Source organism: Crocuta crocuta, unplaced genomic scaffold (assembly GCF_008692635.1).
Source record: "Crocuta crocuta isolate KB4526 unplaced genomic scaffold, BGI_CrCroc_1.0 scaffold125, whole genome shotgun sequence".
Lineage (NCBI taxonomy): Eukaryota > Metazoa > Chordata > Mammalia > Carnivora > Hyaenidae > Crocuta > Crocuta crocuta.
Window position 1 is genome coordinate 2475 of NW_027531143.1, and position 13729 is coordinate 16203.

The 13729-nt window shown below is 37.7% G+C and overlaps 1 protein-coding gene across 1 annotated transcript in view; it reads left to right on the plus strand.

The window, feature by feature from the left end:
* Positions 1–1736: 1736 nt before the first annotated feature.
* MSH4 (mutS homolog 4) overlaps positions 1737–13729 on the plus strand; it is a gene marked incomplete at its 5' end in the record, with an annotated part of 58430 nt that continues 46437 nt past the window's right edge. Inside the window, 2 exons of the mRNA XM_077771139.1 lie at positions 1737–1858; positions 6740–6912. Coding sequence (XP_077627265.1) covers positions 1737–1858; positions 6740–6912 — 295 coding nt within the window. The remainder of the gene's footprint in view (positions 1859–6739; positions 6913–13729) is intronic.

Sequence of the window (13729 nt, forward strand, 5' to 3'; positions counted from 1 at the left end):
GAAGTTCTCTGTTATAATTTGTTCCAGGACTCCTTCAGCGCCTTTCCCTCTCTCTTCCTCTTCTGGAATTCCTATGATATGGATATTGTTCTGTTTGATTGTATCCCTCAGCTCTCAAACTCTCCTTCATGTTCCTGGATCAGTTTCTCTCTCTTTTTCTCTGCTTCTTCATTTTCTATAATTGTGTCTTCTAATTCAGCTATTCTCCTCTCTCCGTCTTCAATCCGTTCATTGGACACGTCGATTTTATTATGCATCTCATTTATAGTATTTTTTTAATTCATCATAACTATTTTTATGCTCCATAGTCTTTGTAGCAATAGTTTCTCTGATGTCTTCTATGCCTTTTTCAAGCCCAGCAATTAATTTTGTGACTATTGTTCTAAATTCTTGTTCAGTTATTTTGCTTATATCTGTTTTGAGCAGTTCTTTAGCTGTCATTTCTTCCTGAAATTTCTTTGGAGGAGAGTTCTTCTGTTTCATCATTTTGGATAGCTTTGTGTCTCTGGTTTTAAAAGCTTGTTATGCACTCTGCACCTGCGAGTACTGCTATATTAAAGAAGCCTCTTTGACTGTCCAGGGCCTGTCTGTTCAGGAAGTGTTCTTTGAATGTTCTCTTGGTCTCTCTTGTTGAGACTTTTATTTTGTTGTTATTTTGTTCTTGTTGTTATTTTATTTCCCTACTCGTAGAGGTATTTGGGACTCTCCACGATGTGTATTTTGGCTTGTTTCTTGAGGTAGCCCTGGAAAAGAAAACAGCAGACAAACACACAGGGAACAAAGGCACACAAACTCACAGACAAATCCAACAAACACACAAACAGAAAGGGAAAAAGAAAAAGAAAAAAAAGAAGGAAAAAAGAAAAGAGAAAGGAAAAACAAATAGTAAAAATAAAAATTAAAAAATGAAAAATAAAAAAGAAGAAAAGAAAAAAAGAAAAAAACCCAAAAGACAAAGGACAGTCTAAAAGCATAAAACCAGAATTCCCAGCTACAAATAAAGAGCAGGGTGTATGCAGTGCTGATGGGAGGGAATATATAAAGAGAGAAAATGGCAGCGCGGGGAGAAGGCAAAATTGGAAGAGAAATGACTAGGCAGAGAGACTAAGAGGCTTAGTTCAGAGAGAGAAAGAGAGAATATGGTAAGAGGCGAGGAGAAAGAAATGAAGATAATGTTACCCTGAGAAACTGTATAGTCTGATTACTCCAGAGAGATAGAGAGAGATAGAAAGGTAGCAGTGGAGGTGTAGAATATACATCTAGAGAATGTATTAAATGTGACTATTTACACAAACCAGTGACCAGAGTGCCCAGTCCAGCAGAGGGGAGGGATACAAATGAAACAAGGGAAAATATATCTGAATAGAAATAATTGATCTAGAATTAATCACGGTAGTGCATCCATGTTGGTCTTGCCCCAGGCTCTGTTAAAAAAACAAAAAACCAAAAAAACGGCTCTCTAGTGGGGATAGGTGTGGTTTGGTTTAGGCGGGTCTTAGCCTCCACTGGGTCCAGCGGACTACTCCCTGAGGACCTGCCTTGGTGGTTGTGGGGAGAAAAATTGCCGCACCCCCAGTCCCCTCCTGAACCAAGCATTGCAACTCACTCTTTTGTGTCTGGTCTCCCTGTGCTGCAGACGTAGCCAAGGTGGGCTGTGCTCTATGTCCCAGCCAGGCCTCGTTTCCAGATATTAGTCTGTACGCCCCATTGCTATTGCCTGAAATATAAACCTGCAGGCCGAGTCCCTTCAAGCAGAGCAGTTTCAAGCTGGAGCCGAGCTAGAAGATCGGTGGAGCGGCTTTAGGCACGCCGCTTCCCCTCCGAGTCGAGCTGGCAAGCAGAGGATCGGTTTCTCCTGGTGTTTCCTGAGACCAGTGTGTCCAGTTCAAGGTCACCTACACAGCTGGAAACTGGATCCCTCTGTGTCCCCAGCCAAGTTTTTTCTCTTCTCCAGGGACAGGGACAGTTTCTTGAGCAGTTTCAGTTGCTCTTTCTTTTCCCCTTGACTCACAGCGGCTCCCTGCAAATGGGGCTCCCTCCCCTCCCTCCGTGTCTCCGGTCCTGGCCCATTTTTATCTTCCCCAGTTTGCACTCACACTTTAAGGTTTTTTCAGCGGACTCTGTCTCCTTTTCCTCCCAAACTCCTGGATTCTGTAAGGGTTCCTATGGCTTCAGGCTGTTGCCATTTGAGAGATGGGGGTGAGTGAAATGTAAGGAGCTCCCTACTTCTCTGCCATCCTGCCTCCTCCTAGAAATATTGAATAAACATTTTTAATCATTGCATCATTATTGCTGAACTGCTCAGATGTTTCACTAAAGTCAAATTTAGAAAGATATTTGTATGAAACAAAAAAACAACAATCCATTTCAAAATTAGGCAAAAGACTTGAATGGACATTTCTCCAAAGAAGATATATAAATGGCCAATAAGCACATGAAAAGATAATAAGCATCATTAGTCATTAGAGAAATGCATATCAAAACCACAATTACTAGTTCCAAATACTTAATACAGCCATTAAGACAGTATTATCAAGTAAATGGAAAATAAATGAGGGCAAGAATGTGGAGAAATTAGAACCCTGGTACATTTATGATGTGAGTATAAAATGATACAGTCACTTTGAAAAACAGTGTAGTGGTTCCTCAAAAAATTAAATATAGAATTACCATATGATCCAGCATTCCACTTCTAAGTATATACTAAAAAGAACTGAAGGCAAGACTCAGATACTTCCACACAAATATTCATAGCAGCATTATTCATATTAGCCAAAAGGTGGAAGTGAACCATATGTCTAACAATGAGTGACTGACTATATAAATGTAATAAGATCTATAGATAGTGTATAATGGAATATCATTCATCCTTATAAATGAGTAGAATTCTGGGACACTTGGGTGGCTCAGTTATTTAAAAATGAGTAAAATTCTGATACATACCACAAGATATATGAATTGTGAAAACATTGTACTAAGTGAAATAAGACAAACACAAAAGGAAAAATGTTTTATAATTCCACTTAGGTACCTAGACTAGGCAAATTGACAGAGACAGACAGAAATTATCAGGATCCGGGGACAGTTGGGAAATGGGTAGTTACTATTTGGTGCATTCATAGTTTCTGCTTGGGATGATTGAAACGTTATGGAAATAGGTAGTGGAGGTAGTTGTACAATACTGTGGGTATATCCAATGACACTGAATTGTGTGCTTAAAATGATTAAAATATAAAATTTATGTTATATGTGTTTTACCACAATAAAAAGAAGATACTGTATCCAGAATACCACAAAATTGGAATAACCAGCTTTAAAAGCATGAAGTACTGGAAATTTAAAGGTCTATGTAATTATTTGAGAAGATAAAAATAGTTAATCTACTGAGTCTGTGGTGTATGACTAGATTGCTGGTTTTATTGGTTTATTATTAACTTTATTTAGAGTACCAGGAATATTGATGGTGAGCATGAGAGAGAGAGAGAGAGAGAGGCACACACACAAACACAGTGTTTATAGATTTCATAGCGGGGTACTTAAAATAGAATTAAAATGTTAATAGAAAATAATGTAATCAACATGTGATGGTGTAACAGGGATTATTAATATGGGTTCAATTTGGTACAAAAACCACATAGACAGTATTATTAGCACGTACTGTAAGTATGGTGATAAAAGTTTGCATAAAAATGATGCATTTCTCATAGCAGAGAGAGAGAGTTAATTGGGCTTGGGGTAAGGGTTAAAGGAAAGTAATTAGGAAAGGCTTTATAGAGCAGATAGTACATGAGGTGTTTTGAAATATAAATGGGAGTTACCAGATGAAGAAGTAGAGAAGGTGGTAGGTAAGACAGTGAAAAACAAAGTCTTGAAAGCATGATTTTCAATGGAACCATATGGTATATACAAGGAGACTATTTAGTATTACAGATGGTAAAGTGCAAGCTGGGAGTAAGTAAGCTTGGAGTAGTTAAATCAAAGCTTTTGGTAATTAAATATAACATCAGTCATCAATGAAAGGGATAAACTTAAAATGACTATGAATTTTAATATTAAGAGTGTTGAAGGAAATAAAGAGTACTTTAGACAATTAAAGCCTTAAGGTGTTCAGTGACAATTTAGAGTCATAGTTGCTTAAATATCTGTGTCACTTTGCATATTCTTATCTTGGCTTCACTTTCAATTATGTGAAATTGCCAGACATTATTTGCTGTTGCAAACTTAGAAACATAGGCTATCTAATTTTGTTAATTATTTATATTCTAATCCTCAAGAACAGTTTAGATCTATCCAGGTACTGTTGATACTACTTTTAGGAAGAGTGGTACTATACATATGACTATTAGTTATCTATCACTATGGTGGTCTCAGTACCTTTGCAGTTCCATTGACTAATGATGGTCTAAAATTATAGCCTTAAAGAATTTATAGTTAATTGTAGTTATTATTCCTTTTCAGCTTAGTGAGTAATATTTTTCCTCTTGCTACTTAAAAAAGGATTAAAATAATATTATCTGGAAAAATTACTAGTTAGTTACTTTCCATGTTACAATAACATAGAGTAAATAGAAAGTCAATAACCAAGGCTGGTAATTATTACAAAGTGTTTTATACTTTATCACATTTTATAGTTCATGATTATTTTTCATTATCATTGTCAAACATTGCTTGAATTCCTGCTGTACACCTAGAGGATATTTAACCTCTGGGAGGTCACATTATAGTTGAAAAGGAGAAATTGAGAAGCTGTTTTCACAGACTTGAACCAAAGGATATCAGGTTAAAAGATGGATATTCTACCTCCTGAGCTATCTGAATAGTTCTAATGCTTTTATAGACCTGTAACCTGTTCACTTTCACCCTTTAATTTCTATAGCAAATGACAGGTTTGGGTACGCTGCTCACTTCCTTTTTTCCTCCAGAAGGCCAGTTCTCAAAAAGTTGAAAAAAAAAAAAAAGTGCCTGTGCTGAACACCCCCAATCCTACCCTGCCAGGACTTGATTTGAGTAGTTCTCTAAAAATTTGTTTAAATAGATATACGAGGGGCACCTGGCTGGTTGGTAGAGCATACAACTCTTTATCTCAGAGTTGTGTGCCTGAGCACCATTTTGGGGGTAAAGTTTACCTAAAAAACATACAGATATACCAAAAATCTACTAGTCTGATGAGTAAGAGTCATTCTTGTTTTCTCTCCTTTTTCATCCCGGACTCAATCCACTACTAAATCCCCTTGACTTAGCCTATAGAAAACATACCAATTCTGGATCACCTCTTAACCATTTACAAGGCTACAACCCAAACCCATACCTCCATCATTTTAGCCTGGACTACTGTCATAGCCCCTGACTTGTTTCTCTGCCTTCTTTTTACCCTCCTATATTTGTCTATTCTTGATCTAGTGGACAGACTGTGTTTGATCCTTTTAAACTAGGAATCAGATCTTGGAACTGTCTTGCTAAAAATCTTCCAGTGGCTCTCATTACATTTAGAATAGAATCCAGAGTTTTTACCATGGCTTACAGGGACTTATATTTCCTGACCTCTGTCAACTTCTTCATCTCCCTCCATTCTACTTTCACTTGCAGACTTCCTCCAATCTTGATCTTCTTTTTGGTTCTCAAGCCAGAAAGGCTTCCTGGGCTTACATTAGTGTTCTGATTGGCCCTTTTTAACTGATAACTCTTGTCTTGTTATTAGCTTATTTGGAAACCTTGGACAAGTTACTTAGTTTCTTTGTGCTTCAGTTCCTTGCCTTGTAAAATGTGGTAAAAATAACATCTACTTTGTACTTGTCATTAGAATTAAAGAAGTTAATATTTATAAAGTGCTTAGAACAATGCCTGGCACATCCTTAATGTTCAATATATGTTACCTGTTCTCACCATCATTGTCAGAATCATCCCCATCCCATCATCATCTTTGCAAGGATGCATTTTGAATTCAATTACCAAATACACATACAGGTCTTTCTCAATCAACTTAAGTAAAGTAACCTTCCTGGTCATTTTCTATACATTCCTGTTTTGGTTGTTTGTTTGCTTAACACTTCTCTGTGCCTGAAATTATTTTCTTCCTCTTTTACTTGTAGTTTTCTTAAGTTAGAACAAAGTGATTATATTATTCATTCTTTTCAGTGTGAAATTACTGACATCTTGCTATTATTGATGGAATGCCATGGGTTAGAACATTTTATATTAGTCTGAATATTATAGCTGACCTATGAGAAAATTCATTAACTAAATGCAAGAAGATATGTCTCTCCTGTTAATGAAAGCATGGTTCATTGAGAGTGTACTTGGAAGCTTATTTGAAACATATATTCTCAGGCCTCATTTCAGATGTACTGAATTAGAATTTCCTTTGTGATTTGTATGCACATTAAAATTTGAGAATCACTACTATAGATTATAGGATTATTTGGAAAGTTAAATGGTGGGGCGCCTGGGTGGCTTAGTCGGTTGAGCGTCCGGCTTTTGCTTAGGTCATGATCTCTCGGTTCGTGGGTTCGAGCCCTGCGTCGGGCTCTGTGCTGACTGCCAGCTCAGAGCCTGGAGCCTATTTCAGAGTCTGTGTCTCCCTGTCTCTCTGACCCTCCCCTGCTCATGCAGTCTCTCTCTCTCTCTAAGAAAAAAAAAAAAAAGAAAAAAAAAAAGAAAAAAAAAGAAAGTTAAATGGTAACTTTTTTTTTGGATTCTTCCTTGTATAATTAATGAAATTTCCTAATTTGTGTTTTCAAAGGAATAATCACACACTCTTTGGTGTTCTAAATTACACTAAGACTCCTGGAGGAAGTAGAAGACTTCGTTCTAATATATTAGAACCTTTAGTTGATGTTGAAACCATTAACATGAGATTGGATTGTGTTCAAGAACTACTTCAAGATGAGGAACTCTTTTTTGGACTTCAGTCAGGTAAATGAATATCATCTAATTTTATGAATACAAATTATTTAATAAAAACATTGTTTTCTTATAAGAATACTAGTCATATTGGATTAAGGCTTACCCTAATAACTTTATCTTAACTTGATTATATCTGTAAAGATCCAATTTCCAAATAAGAACACATGCAGATACCAGGGTTTAAGGCTTCAAAATATCTTTTTAGGGGACACAACAAGCTCGATAACATAAGGTAAGAGAGCTACCTTTTGCACCTGGCTATTTGTTCACTCACAGGGAAGTACAGTTCTCTTTTTATTTTATTTTATTTTTTTTTGTTGCTTTTTTTAGTCTGATCCTGTGTGTTCTTTTTTTATTCATTTATTATTTTTTTAAGGGAGCCTAGTGCAGTGCAGTTACTCTGAACCCAATACATATTTCTAGTATATCAACAGTTCTCTTTTTAAATCTGTAAGTGGGGGCTCCTCAGTGGCTCAGTCAGTTGAATGCCCAACTGTTGATTTCTGCTCAGGTCATGAATTCAGGTTTCTGGCATCAAGCCCCATGTCGGGCTCTGCATTGACAGCACAGAACCTGCTTGGGATTCTATCTCTCTCTCCCTCTACCCCTGTCCTACTTGTGCTCTCTCTGTAAAAAGAAAAAAAAATATGTAGGGGTGGAAGGACAATATATATGCACTGCTCCCAGTCCAATTCCTGACTCCTAGCAGCTTAATCTGTCTTTCATATGCCCACCATCCCAGCCATCCCACCTGGTATTCTGGTTAGTCTAAACTGAATTGGTACATGAAAATCTAGAAGGCACTGGGAAAATGCCAAAACCCGAAGATCAAGAGTTGCATGCTCCACCATCTGAGTCAGCCAGGCATCCCACATTTAAACTTCTAAAGAAATGTGTTTCAGGGGCGCCTGGGTGGCTTAGTCGGTTAAGCGTCTGACTTTCGCTTGGGTCATGATCTCACGGTTCGTGGGTTCGAGCCCCGCGTCGGGCTCTGTGCTGACTGCCAGCTCAGAGCCTGGAGCCTGTTTCAGTCTGTGACTCCCTCTCTCTCTGGCCCTCCCCTGCTCACACTGTCTCTCTCTCTCTCTCTCCTAAAAATAAATAAAACATTAAAAAAAAAATAAAGAAATGTGTTTCAGAGCTAAAAAGAAGGAAAATACAAAGACATATGAAGAAAATTACTGTAAAGAAAGGCACTAATTTAATAAGGAGAGATATTTAGCAGTATCATCTTATTTGGAGTTCAAGTAGAACTAATATGTGCCTATTAAACTTAACAATGGTAAAGCTTGTGGGTAACTATCTTTGGCTGGGTTCTTCAGAAGCAGATCTTGATATGAAGATTGATGTGAAAACGATTAAGAATGTGTTTATAAGACAAAACAGGAAAGGAGAGAAGGACAGGGAAGAGGAAAAAAGCGAAGCAAAAGTATAATTTCAAGCAAAATCCTAAGTAAGTTAACTTCAACTGATCCTTTAGAATTTTGGACATGAAGTTGCGTTCAGGGTTTTCAGAGTGGAGCTTTCACACTCCCATTTTATTTAGTGACTTAAGGAGTGCAAGGCACTTTTGGCCCTCTGCTTGAGAGCAAAGTGTTGTAACAGTCTGGGAGCAGTACTCCAAAAAGATTCCAGGTGTGGGCCAGCAGAAGCAAAAGCAACGCAGAGCAAGACAAGGGGTACAAAAAAAGGTAAAAGAGACCCAAGGTGATCTTGACAAAGAACCCATAATATGTACTACAGTAATCTTGACTAGAGGAATCTCACACAGTGAGCACAGAAACAAGACTGCAGCAGATTGAAATATAGTGAGTACAGGAAACTTGTCTTTCAACAAGTATGCCTATAAATTGGAAGAAGAGAAAGATAAGGTGGTAGCTGGAAAAATCTGGGGATATATTTTTTATAAAGATAGGAAAGCAGGAGTAAGAGATATTAAAACTATAGGAGATGGGACCCCTGGGCGGTTAGGTTGGTTGAGCATCTGACTCTTGATTTTGGCTCAGGTCATCATTGGGCTTGGCACTGACAGCACAGAGTCTGCTCGGGATTCTCTTTCTCTCTCAAAACAAATAAATAAACTTAAAAAAAGGTAAACATACAGGAGAGAGACGAGTAAAAAGGTAGTATCCAGAAGACAGGTGGGAAAAGGGATTAGTCAGAGGAGCATGCAACTCTTGATCTCAAGGTTGTGAGCTTGAGCCCCACATTGGGTATAGAGATCACTTAAAATTAAAGTCTTAAAAAAAAAAGTTTACAGGACTATCCAGTCAGAACCAACAGGGTATCTCCTGTGAAATGTTACTGTATGGATTTCCAAACAGACCTTAGAACTGTATACAGTCTTGGAACATCCTCAGAAAGCTCTGTCATTGATCAGGTAACAGAGTAAAAACAACAGAGTCCTTTCTTTCAAATGAAAAAAAGAAAAAAACTTCTGAGTCTTTTTTCCCCTGAACCTTCTTTACAGGTTTCTATTCCTCTGCTCATTCCATAAATGCTATAGCTCTTCAAAAATATCTCCTACGTTGTCTTTTTACCCTGTATATTTGTATATGACTTAACCTTCCTCATTACATGAATTTATTTTATTTTTTGAGAGAGAGAGAGTGAGTGAGTGAATGTGGGGTGGGGGGAGAGGGACAGTGAGAGAGAGAGAGACAGAGAGAGAGAGAGAGAGAGAGAGAATCCTGAGCGTGGAACCTGACACAGAGCTCACAACCCTGGGATCATGACCTGAACCCAAATCAAGAGTCGGATGCTCAACCAGCTGAGCCACCCAGGTGCCCCACCTTCTTGGTTTTATAATTATCATTCACATAATCATGACTTCTGAATGTACATTTCATGCTCAGATATCTCTACAGACTTTTAGCCCCATATATCTTACTGTCTGCTGAACACTTACTAGGTCTTCCTCAATCATTTCAGATTCAGTATCCAAACTGTGCCATCCTCCTTTCTAAATCATTCTTCCTGATTTCAGTGAATAGTTCTACATCCACCCTCTCTACCAAGCCAGATACCAGGAAGTCATTCTTAACTCTTCTCTTCCCTGAAATCAATCATCAAAACTGCAAAGTCTCCTGCCTATATATCTTTTGAATGCCTTGGCTTCTATTCCCAGTGCTGTAGCTCCAGCCTGGGCTACTATTTATCTATATTTTGATTTATTGCAACAGCCTTATGTTTGATCACACTCCTCCAATCTTTCTTTTTATAGTCTCTTCTCTATACTGCAGCCTGAATGAGCTTTTGAAATAATTCTGAGCATATCACTTGTTTTCATTTTTTATTTTTGATATAACAAATTACCACAAATTTAGTGGCTTATAACAACATGAATTTATTATCTTAGAGTTCTGGATGTCAGAAATCAGTTCTATTGGGCTAAAATCAATATGTTAGCAGTTTACATTCTTTCTGGATGGTCTATAGGTCAATCTGTTTCCTTGCTTTTTCTAGTTTCTAGAGACTGTCTATATTCTTTGGTTCATGGTACTTCCTTCATCTTAAAAGCCATCAGTATAGTATCTTTTTTTCCTTCTTTTAAAAAAACATTTACTTATTTTTTAAAATTACATCCAAGTTAGTTAGCATATAGTCCAACAATGATTTCAGGAGTAGATTCCTTAATGCCCCTTATCCATTTAGCCTATTCCCCCCTCCCACAACCCCTCCAGTAACCCTTTGTTTGTTCTCCATATTTGAGTCTCTTATGTTTTTGTCCCCCTCCCTGTTTTTATATTATTCTTGCTTTCCTTCCCTTATGTTCATCTGTTTTGTATCTTAAAGTCCTCATATGAGTGGAGTCATATGATATTTGCCTTTTTCTGACTGACTAATTTCGCTTAGTCAGTTCCAGCCATGTAGTTGCAAATGGCAAGATTTCATTCCTTTTGATTGCTGAGTAATACTCCATTGTATATGCATACCGCATCTTTATCCATTCATCCATCGATGGACATTTGGGTTCTTTCCATACTTTGGCTATTGTCAATAGTGCTGCTATAAACATTGGGGTGTATGTGCCCCTTCAAAACAGCATATCTATATCCCTTAGATAAATACCTAATAGTACCATTGCAGGGTTGTAGGGTAGTTCTATTTTTAATTTTTTGAGGAATTTCCATACTGTTTTCCAGAGTGGCTGCACTAGTTTGCATCCCCACCAGCAGTGCAAAACAGATCCTCCTTCTCCTCATCCTCACCAACATCTGTTGTTGCCTGAGTTGGTAATGTTAGCCATTCTGACAGGTGTGAGGTGGTATCTCATTATGGCTTTGATTTGTATTTCCCTGATGATGAGTGATGTTGAGCATTTTTTCATGTGTCCATTGGCCATCTGGACGTCTTCTTTGGAGAAGTGCCTGTTCATGTCTTTTGCCCATTTATTCACTGGATTATTTGTTTTTTGGGTGTTGAGTTTGATAAGTTCTCTATAGATTTTGGATAGTAACCCTTCATCTGATATGTTATTTGCAGATATCTTCTCCCATTCTGTCAGTTGCCTTTTAATTTTGCTGATTATTTCCTTCACTGTGCAGAAACTTTTTATTTTGATGAGGTCCCAATAGTTCATTTTTGCTTTTGTTTCCCTTGACTCCACAGACGTATTGAGTAAGAAGTTGCTGCGGCCAAGGTCAAGGAGATTTTTGCCTGCTTTCTCCTCTAGGATGCTGTTGAATTCCTGTCTTGCATTTAGGTCTTTCTTCCATTTTGAGTTTATTTTTGTGTAGGGTATAAGAAAGTGGTCCAGGCTCATTTTTCTTCATGTCACTGTCCAGGTTTCCCAACACTATTTGCTGAAGAGACTGTCTTTATTCTGTTGGATTTTGTTTTCCTGCTTTGTTGAAGATTAGTTGGCCATACATTTGTGGGTCCATTTCTGGGTTCTCTGTTCTGTTCCATTGATGTGAGTGTCTGTTTTTGTGCCAGTACCATACTGTCTTGATGATTATAGCTTTGTAATACAGCTTGAAGTCAGGGATTGTGATACCTCCAGCTTTGGTTTTCTTTTTCAAGATTGCTTTGGCTATTTGGGATCTTTTCTAGTTCCATACGAGTTTTAGGATTGTTTGTTCTAGCTCTGTGAAGAATGCTGGTATTATTTTGATGGGGATTGCATTGAATATGTAGATTGCTTTGGGTAGTATTGACATTTTAATAATATTTGTTCTTCATATCCAGGATTACGGAATATTTTTCCATTTTTTTGTGTCTTCTTCAATTCCTTTCATAAGCTTTCTGTAGTTTTAAGTGTATAGATTTGTCACCTCTTTGGTTAGACTTATTCCTAGATACTTTATGGTTTTTTTGTGCAATTGTAAATGGGATTGATTCCTCCATTTCTCTTTTTGTTGCTTCATTATTGGTGTGTAGGAATACAACCGATTTCTGTGCATTGATTTTATATCTGCCACTTTGCTGAATTCATGGGTCAGTTCTAGCAGTTTTTCAGTGGAATCTTTTGGGTTTTCCATATAGAATATCATTTCATCTGCGAAGAGTGAAAGTCTGACCTCCTCCTGTCCGAATTGGATGCCTTTTATTCCTTTGTGTTGTCTGATTGCTGAGGCTGAGGCTGAGGCTTCCAGTACTATGTTGAATATCAGTGGCAAGAGTGGACATCCCTGTCGTGTTCCTGACCTCAGGGGGACAGCTCTCGGTTTTTCTCCATTGAGGATATTATCAGTGGGCCTTTCATATATGACTTTTATGAGCTTGAGGCATGATCCTTCTCTCCCTGCTTTCTTGAGGGTTTTTATCAAGGAGTATTTTGTCAAATGCTTTCTCTGCATCTATTGAGAGGCTCATGTAGTTCCTGTCCTTTCTTTTATTGATGTGATGTGTCAATTAATTGTTTTCCAGATATTGAACCAGCCCTGCATCCCAGGTATAAATCCCACTTGGTCGTGGTGAATAATTTTTATAATGTGTTGTTGGATCCAGTTNTGGACATCCCTGTCGTGTTCCTGACCTTAGGGGGACAGCTCTCGGTTTTTCTCCATTGAGGATGATATTATCAGTGGGCCTTTCATATATGACTTTTATGAGCTTGAGGCGTGATCCTTCTCTCCCTGCTTTCTTGAGGGTTTTTATCAAGGAGTATTTTGTCAAATGCTTTCTCTGCATCTATTGAGAGGCTCATGTAGTTCCTGTCCTTTCTTTTATTGATGTGATGTGTCAATTAATTGTTTTCCAGATATTGAACCAGCCCTGCATCCCAGGTATAAATCCCACTTGGTCGTGGTGAATAATTTTTATAATGTGTTGTTGGATCCAGTTGGCTAGTATTTTGTTGAGGATTCTTGCATTCATGTTCATCAGGAAAATTGACCTTTAGTTCTCCTTTTTAGTGGAGTCTTTCTATTTTTCCTTTTAGTATAGTTGAACTTTTTTAGTTGCTTGAACAGATCTTCTCTCATATTTTGGACTTTGTACTCTGTACTCTTTGCCTAGAATTTTTCTTCTCCCTTCCCTGCGATCCCTCCTCCCAAGCACTCCTTAGCTAACTACAGTTCATCCTTTACCATTCCAGTTTAGATGTCACTTATGTTAGAAGCCTCTCTGACTCCCCAAGTCTGTGCTAGGCATTTTTTCTACATGTTTCCTTTAGTATCTTGTTATGTCACATAACTTACTGGATTTTAAGTGCATGTTTTGTTGGAGGATTCCCATGCAAGGCTAGGATATAACAGGTGTTCATATTTGTTGAACTGTTGATTTACAGTTGAACTTGTTGAAAATTGTATTCTGTTGTTCCCAAGATTATGTTTTATAGGATATTAATGAAAAACTTGAATTTTCTTTTTTTGAAACTTTA